This window comes from Carlito syrichta, unplaced genomic scaffold (assembly GCF_000164805.1).
Source record: "Carlito syrichta isolate Samal-C Ts95f unplaced genomic scaffold, Tarsius_syrichta-2.0.1 Scaffold315953, whole genome shotgun sequence".
NCBI lineage: Eukaryota > Metazoa > Chordata > Mammalia > Primates > Tarsiidae > Carlito > Carlito syrichta.
This window is the reverse complement of record NW_007260049.1, coordinates 226005-235252: the sequence shown is the minus strand read 5'-3', so window position 1 is coordinate 235252 and position 9248 is coordinate 226005. Positions and strand designations below refer to the sequence as shown.

The window sequence follows — 9248 nt, the reverse complement described above, 5'->3', positions numbered from 1 at the left end:
CCACTCACCTTGGCCTCCCAAAGTGCTGGGATTACAGGCTGAGCCACTGAGCCCGGCCTAAAGAAATTTTTAAAATGTGCCACATGGAAAAATGATCATGGTATAATGTTAGATTTTAAAAAGCAGGTTCAAAATTATGTATATTAATAATATACCAATTATATAAATATGCATAGAAAAAAACTAGAAGAAATACATAAGTAGCTTAACAATGCCTGGGTGACTGATTTCAGTTTGTTATGATTTTTTGTATTTTATAAGTTTTCCACAATAAACATTTTATTTTTAAAATTAAAGGTCATTAAATGAAAAACAAACTGATTATTTTCTGAATAAAAATATTTTTCTAATAGAATAGGGAAAACATTTATAAACCTTCATTTTGGGTATAATTAGGTTTTAACAAGAATATGGTCACTAGATTCTGTTTTTTTTTTTGAGTTGGAGTCTCACTCTGTCACCCAGACTGGAGTGCAGTGGCCACTCCCGGCCACCGCAGCCTCGACCTGCTGGGCTCCAGTGATCCTTCCGCCTCAGCCTTCCAAGTAGCTGGAACCACAGGCGCGCGCTACCACTCCCAGCTAATTTTTTTGATTTATTGTAGAGATGAGGTCTCGTCAAGTTGCCCAGGTGGGTCTCAAACCCGCAGGCTCAGGCAATCCACTCACCTCAGCCTCCCAAGGCGCGGGATTACAGGCTGAGCCATCGAGCCCGGCTAGTGGTCACTAGATTCTTAGGTAAATGTTACCACTTTAAAGATCAGAAAATTGCACAATGCACTTGGTTCTGTTTCACATTCAAAATCTCCGTTCACGCAGTTCAAAGTCCCCCCGCTGAGATTAAGACTCTTGGCATCATTGTACATATTACTTTTTTTTTTAGGAGCAGAATAAAATGCTTTGTCCAAGGACCTACTTATTTTCCACTTTTGCAGCATACACTTGGTCTTTTTCCACCGCTATGTGGCGCTCTTCAGACACACTATAATACAGAATCATCTCTTCCATCAGAACTTCTAACTTATGTATTTCCTGCCAAGGCTGGATGACGAAGTAGCCTGGGTGACAGGCCACGGGAATGTACACATCCATGTGCTCCCCTGGCTTTGACAAGTGGAGAGGAGGTGGCAGTTCCTCCATGGAGAAGGAGCCAGTATGGTCCATAATGGATTTTTTGATGACATCTGCGAGATTCTTTCTGAAATTCTCTCCAGTGTTGCTTAACACAGGCGTGTTGTCATTTTTGCTGCTGGGAGAGCCAGCTCCACTGGATATGGCACTCAAAAACACATCCTTCTGATGCTTCCACAAGTCTGCATTTGTAATCTGGCGATTAATACTGCGATGAGGATCAGGGAAGTTCTTAGGAGTGAATAAATAAACATGTGCAATCCCTCTGGTTTCATCCACTTTTGTAACCTTTGGAAAACACAAAAAACAATTTAAGAAACCAAACTCACATTGAATTCTGAGAGGCAGTTATTAACCTTAAGTAGTAAAACAGAATTTTGTTTTAAAAAACTTACAAAAATTCATTTTATTTAAGGAGAGATAAATTATCACAACTTAGTAATAAGATAGTAAGTCAGAATAGTCTAGAAAACAGTGTTACCTTATGCAAATGAAAAATTGACTAAACTTTAAAAACTGAGAAAAACTTGTAACTTGCCATAGGTCATTACTACTGAGAGAAAGGGATTCTACACATCATCATTAAATTTTTTTTAATTAAAAAAATATAATTCAAAACACTTAAAGTAGAAACAATAGTATGATGAGTCCCCATGTACTCATCACCCAGGGTCAACAATAAAATCAATAATCACAATGATGGCAACATGTTTCCTAAGAATTCTGCTTAAGGCTGGCACATCTTCAAGACTGGGAAGGGAAGGAAAAGGTTTGACATTCACGCTATCCTTGGGCACCTTTGTTTCAAATTCCTTGTTTGGTCCTAGTATATATCATACCTCTTCTCCCACTCCCCATTACATGGGAGAAGAGGGACCCAGGGAGACAAAAGAGAAAGAAAGCTCCACCGAATAAGCCAAAGTTACAGTTTTATATCTTTTGTCCAGGAGACCTTCTGACTACCTCTGCTCTTTCTGCCTAAGAGGTGTTTTGTACAAAAATACCATACAATGATAATGGGGATTGTACTGATGTGTGTCCCAAGGAATTAGGTGACTGTTAATTATTTTCTTCAGCAACTCTGGTTTATCTTAGGAATGACAAAAATAAGATACTCTAGCCACATCTATCTTTTTCTAAATGGGACTAGAAAGAAGAAGCACAGACATGAAGATGAGATAACAGCAAGGCAATAAATACATCTATAGTAATTCACTGAAAATTTTTTTTCCAGCAAGATGAAGCCATTTAAATTCATTCTTTGAAGTATTAATGAAATACTGACTATTAATTCACTTTGATATTTATAATACAGAAAAGGCAATTTTTAAAACTGGCAATTAAAAAGTATTTTTATTGCATACTCAATATTCTGGTTTTTAGGAGCTTAAAGAAGAGCTGAGAAAAAAATATTTGTTATCACGTGATAGTTGAAGTATGTAATTATATACTATAAACCTAGAGAAATATAAAGATAGGAAAACCAGTGTTAGCTAGAATAATTTAGAGGTCTTCATGAAGATATTTTTCAAGGACATTTCACTGTTAAGTGTTTATATAAAATGATGATAATATTTTCATCAGTTACCCTACATTTCTATTTTTGGAAATATAAGCAGTGTTTTTTATTTGAAGATGCGAAAGTACAGAAAAAGAAATGGGCTATTGAAATAAATATAGCAGCTTAAATGAACTTTAAGAAAAAAGAGATAAAAACCAAGATTTTAAGCAAATGATTTGTTTATAATTCATTCTACTTTAGGAAAAAAAATAGAGGACTTATTTAAATGATCTTTAGAAACATTTATCAAGAGATATGTGGTCCCTCTGTTGGGACTTAATTCCTTTTCATGAAGCAAAATAGGAACAGGAACTGTCTTTGCTAACTTACTAGTAATGAAAACAATTATAGATAAGGTTTAAAAATGATACTGGAGATATAGGATAACTTCTTAAAAAACAAACTATAAAATTATCTAATAGCTACACATAAAACCAATGTCTCGAATATAAAAATGTGCCAGATACAACTCTTCCATAAAAACCAATTGAGTCCAGCTCCCTTTCTAAATATATCAGAACCAATGAGATAACTAACCTTAATGCTACAGTCCGAGCAATTCAAAACAGAATCTCTTAACCAAAGCACAGCATCTGGTGTCCACATGCCAATCGATTGTGGAAGATCTGCTAAACAGCACTTAATAGCCTGAAAAGAAAACATGATTGGAAAAGCAAACACGCTGTCTTAAAACAGGTACTTAGGATAACATCAATATTATCTTCCTACAAGCTGGATGTTGCCAAGATAGAGAGTTAGCAACAGCAATAGCTAATAATGAGAATCATAGCCCTTGGCTTGCACATCTGCTATGTTCCTGACTACATACATCACTACTATTGTCCTCACTTCTCTATGAGCTAGGGCTATACCAGACATTCCACATACCTCTCGCCCTACAATATTTCTGCTAACTTATTGGTTGATGTGACCCCATTTTACAGATGGTGAAATGGACTCAGAGAGACTACCTTGTGTAAGATAGATTGCAAAGACATGGTTGGGACTTTTATCTAGGTCTTCCCTCTAAGCCCAACTTTAAAAAAAAAAAGGTACCATTTGGAAGAAATCTGACTCCTGTTGCAGAAATCATCTTGGAGGCCAAAGTGCTTCATTCAGCATTTCTTGAGTACCTCATGGATGCCAGGCATATTTGCGCTCCTCCCTTTATTTTTAATTTTAATTTTAGAGTTGTGGAGTACGTGTCAGGATTTGCTACATAAGTAAATTGCATGCAGGTGAAGTCTGAGCTTCTAGTGAGCCCTCTCTCTTGCTGGTAGTGGATGTGGTACCTAATGGGTGGTTGTGTACCCCTTATCCCCCCGCCCTCCATACCTTCACTAGTAGTAACCAATGTCAGTTGTTTCTGTTTTTGTGCTTGTATACCCAATGTTTAGGGCCCTCTTATGAGTGAAAACATGTGGTATTCAGTTTTTTTGTTTCTGTGGTAGTTTACTTAGAATGATGGTCTCCAGCTGCACCCATGTTGCTGCAAACGGCATGATTCCACTGTGTATATGTACAACATTTTCTTTATCCATCCACATCTGATGGATATTTGGGTTGGTTCCATGTTTTTTGCTATTGTGAAGAGTGCTGCAATAAACATATGTGTGCATGTATCTTTTTGGTAGAGCAATTTAGATTTCTCTGAGTATATTCCCAGGAGTGGGATTGCTGGGTCGAATGGTAGCTCAATTTTTAGTTCTTTGAGAAATCGCCACACTGTTTTCCACAAAGGCTGAACTAGTTTACATTCCCACCAACAATATAGAAGTGTTCCCTTTTCTTGGCAGCCTCAACATCTGTTGTTTTGTGACTTTTTAATGAGAGCCATTCTGACCAGTGAGAGGTGGTATCTCATTGTAGATTTTGATCATTTCTCTGTTTATTTTTTCATATATTTGTTGGCTGCTTGAATGTCTTCCTTTGAGAAGTGTCTGTTCATGTCCTATGCTCGCTTTTTAATGGGGTTATTAGTTTTTTTTCTTGTTGACTCATATGAGTTCCTTGTGGATCCTGGATGTTAGGCCTTTGTTGGATGTATAGCTTACAAATATTTTTTTCCCATTTTATGGGTTATCTCTTTACTCTCTTAATGGTTTCTTTTGTTGTGGAAAAGCTTAGCTTGACAAGGTCCCAACTGTCAATCTTAGCTTTTGCTGCATTTGCTTTCGAGGACTTGGCCATGAATTCATACCTACTCTGATGTCCAGGAGGATGTTCCCTCAGTTTTCTTCTAAGATTCTTATAGTTTGAGGCTTCATGTTTAAGTCCTTGATCCATTTTGAGATAATTATTATATATGGTGATAGGTAGGGATCCAGTTTCATTCTTCTGCATGTGGTTAGCCAGTTTTCCAGCACCATTTGCTAAATATGTATCTTTTCCTTAATGTTTGTTTTTGTTGGCTCTGTCAAAAATGAGTTGGTTGAAGGTCTGTGGTTTTATCTCCAGATTCTCTGTCCTGTTCCATTGGTCTGTGTGTCTAGTTTTGTACCAGTACCATGCTGTCTTGGTTATTGTAACCTGGTAGTAAAGTTTGAGGTCTGAAAGTGTAATGCCTCCAGTGCTGTTCTTTTTGCTGAGGATTGCTTTAGTTAGCTATTCAGGCTCTTTTTGGCTTCCATATGAATTTCTGTATTGTATTTTCTAGGCCTGTGAAAAATGATGCTGACAGTTTGATAGAGACTGCCCTTAATCTGTAGATTGTCTTGTGTGGAATGGACATCTTGATGATTTTGATTCTTCCAATCCATGAGCATGGGATGCTCTTCCATTTGTGCTGCCCTTGATTTCTTTGAGGAGTATTTTGTAATTCTCATTGTAAAGGTCTTTTACCTCTTTGGTTATTTGGTTCTCAGCCTGCTTTTTGCTGGTATATGGAAATGCAACTATTTTTTTCCATGTTAATTTTGTATCCTGAGATGTTACTGAAGTTGTTTATCAGTGCAAGGAGGTTTTTGGTAGACTCTCTAGGGTTTTCTAGGTATAGAATCTTATCATCAGCAAAAAGGGATAATTTAACTTCCTTTTATCCTCAGCCTTTTGGCTAAGATCAAGTGTAGCATCTATTCTTATCAGTTTACATATTTGCTCACCTTCTGAAGGAGGTTGTAATGAGAATGAAGGAGGGTGAGAAAAACGAAAATCCATAGATTCCTAAAAGCCTAATTTCCCCTGTGTTTTTGCCTCCCACCATCACTGCACAAGCCTCTGTTAGAATGGCTACAGCAGGGAGTAAAAAGTGATCTCAGGGACTCCCTTCAGCTTCAAGCAAGCCCTTGAATTGATGGAAATAATTTTATGAAGCAGATGAATCCACTTCTAGGATTCCTTTTTTCTCTGAGCCCCTTCTGCTCTGCCTTCCCTTCTCCCTCAGGGGTTTCAAGCCTCTCACTCTGCTGGCTGGATATGGTACCTTTCTGGGTGGGGAGAAGGTCACTTAGAGTGGAGACAGCATACTAGAACACCTGAGGGTGCTGGGCAGACAACAGATGGAGTGAGGCAGTCCTGATGGGACCAACACAGGAAAAGACCACAAAGTCCCAAGAAGCACTGTTCCACAAAGAAGAGTGCTCAATATAGTCAGATTTTCCAATCTATCAAGGGAAAAACTAGAAGTAGAAATTTTTTGTGTGATATTTTCTAATTTTAAAGTCCTAGAAATCAATTCACATTTAAAAATACTAAATACTACAATAGCCAAGAACCAAAGCTCAATATTTATAGGTTGGCTTTGTTCAACAGGCCATCAGTTTGCTCCTCTGACTTAAATTCTTGGGGAGGTGAGGTTAGTCAGAGGCTTTGAATGGCTGGCCTTTAAGGTTTCTCCAGCCGACAGACTTCACATCTGTCAAATAACAAATCTAGATAAGACTAAGGAAAAAAAATCAGTGATTGTTATGCTATAGCATAAAGAAAATAGTATTGTGTGATTTTCAGACAATCATGGCAGGGGGATAGATCCCCCACTGTTCCTCCAGCCCAGGAGACTTCTTATGGGTAAGGCTGTCTGGCCTGCACAGCTGTTCCAATGCCAGAGGTTTTATTAAGTTAGAGTAGCATTTAAAGGTATATTAATTTCTAATATTATGGCTGAGCAACTATAGAGTAAAAATGATTCTGAAAATAGCTTCTCTGTAATAGTCACTGCTAGAAAAAGCAACGGTGACAGGAGTGAGAGAAATGCCAAAACCATGCTAATTATGGACAACTAGGTTTTATTCGCTGAATCTGATGACAGATGTCTTCTTGAAAATATTAGTCAAGGATATTTTGAAATTGCAGACCATTGGTTAGTTTTTTTAAAAAGATATTAATTTCTCTATAAATCCTCTACTTCTCCTAAAGGTGGTAAGTGGTTCTGAACAATTCAAAATAACTCAAGATCCTTATCTGAATATTCACTAATAAAGAAGAGATTGTCTGAAGTTGTTCTTTTTATTAAAATGTATGAGGAAGAGTTATTAAGAAAATGATTAAGTATAAACAGATTTTCAAAGAAAATGGTTGCCTAATTAAACGCCAAACCCTAGAAAGAAACATTTATATACAGTATCATGGAACTGTGTAGAAGTCAGGACTGGCATCTAATTATTAAAATAAACTCAGATGCGGCTTGGTGGCTCAGCCTGTAATCCCAGCACTTTTGGAGGCCGAGGTAAGTGGATTGCCTGAGCCTGCAGGTTTGAGACCCACCTGAGCAACTTAGCAAGACCTCATCTCTACAATAAATTAAAAATTAGCTGAGTATGGTAGCGTGCGCCTATAGTTCTGGCTACTTGAAAGACTGAGGCGGAAGGATCACCGGAGTCCAGCAGGTCAAGGCTGCAGTGGCCGGGAGCGTGCCACTGCACTCTAGTCTGGGCGAGAGAGTGAGACTCCAACTCAAAATAATAAAAATAATAAAAAAAAAACCCTCTAACTATACAATCCAGCCTAAAGACTTGGTGTACTTGGAAACAAACATTTCTCAAATAATACTCCATAAATGTGACTGGTCTTCTTGTCTAAGTCAGTCAAGTTTTACTTCTGAAAACGAGCAGACAACCACATTTAGACAATTTCCAATTTTCTTACAAACTAGGGCTTTGATCACCAGCAAGATCAAAACTAAGAAGGCATCCCACAACATGACTTAAAACACATGCAAATCTCTTCCAGTAAATCTGCCAGACTGTTAACACGGTACCTGAGGTGGTATTGCAATCATGTCTTGCAGAAACCGAGGTGGAATTTCCCTGAGCTCTGATACTTTTACAGATGTCACAGTGCCAGAGTCCAGGAATTGAACATCAAGAGCCCGGCTGCTGTGGACATTTGTGATCTGAAATGAGATAAGCATTGGCTAATTTATTAGCATGTCCAAAAGACCAAAACATTTCTGTGCTATTACATCTTATGCAATTCTAAACTGCATATTAAAAGCAACAAAGACAATCAGTGCTACAATTTTACAATTTTCCCTTAATTTAAATTGCATTTATTTACTAAATATACTTTTAGAGTTTAATTGATTTCAACATCCAGTTAATTCATTTAATTGGTAATAATCAGTAAATGAGTAATAATAATCAAGAAAACCCTTAAGTACAGTAATATTTATTATTTCTTCAATTCTAGGAAACAATTTAGTAAATAATGATTTGATACATTATTATATATTGCTGGTAATAAGATGCAATCTGTTCTCCAAAATATTAGAATGTGAGAAAAAAATACCATATCTTAGTAATGAAGAAATATAGAACAAAGATAAATCAGAGATAAAATTTTACTTGTAGTGGGTTAATAGTATATATTTTTATATCATAATACATTTTATAGTTTCATCAGAAAACCTAATTTTTTATCATTTGTCCTAAACTTGAAAAAAATTGAAACTCAGAAAGTCATAAAAAGGGAAGTTAATAGTTCAAAAACTGGAAAGCTACACACTGAGTCAAGGCAATATTTGCTTTGTAACTATCTGTATAACTGCCAAGAACAAATACATCACTTAATATATTTTATTTTTTAAAAGATACTAACTTCTCTATAAATCCTTTACTTCTCCTAAAGGTGCTAAGTGGTTCTGAACAATTCAAAACTAACTCAAGATTCTTATCTGAATGTTCACTAATAAAGGATCAGTTGAAGTTAATCTTTTTATTAGCACAGGTCTGCTTTTCATTAATCATTTTTCCTTCCAAAACTTTCTAGGCATCACTTAAGAGAATGAACACTCAAACCTTTGTCTGCCTCTGAGGTAAATAATATACATCTTGATGGGTAATAAAAATAATACTAGATATTTATCTAAAGTATGTGGACATAGAGAAAGCACTTTTTTTTTTTTTTTTGCCAAAAATGCATAACTTAAATTTAAACATGAAGGCACTCAAATTGAGAGTTGCTTTACAACAAAATGTTGCTACTCTTCAAGAAGTCACATACATAGCCGGGTTTGGTGGCTCAGCCTGTAATCCCACACTTTGGGAGGCTGGGGTGAGTGGATTGCCTGAGCCCGTGGGTTCAAGACCCACCTGGGCAACTTGGTGAGACCTCATCTCTAC

The 9248-nt window shown here is 36.8% G+C and overlaps 1 protein-coding gene across 3 annotated transcripts in view; it reads right to left on the bottom strand.

Annotated features, from left to right (window-relative positions):
* Nucleotides 1–9248, bottom strand: part of TDRD7 (tudor domain containing 7) — a 79484-nt gene that overhangs the window by 11158 nt on the left and 59078 nt on the right. For all 3 annotated transcript variants that reach the window (XM_021706716.1, XM_021706718.1, XM_021706717.1), the window contains 3 exons: nt 7886–8020; nt 3229–3339; nt 916–1418 (listed from right to left, as the gene is read on the bottom strand). In XM_021706716.1, coding sequence (XP_021562391.1) covers nt 916–1418; nt 3229–3339; nt 7886–8020 — 749 coding nt within the window. The remainder of the gene's footprint in view (nt 1–915; nt 1419–3228; nt 3340–7885; nt 8021–9248) is intronic.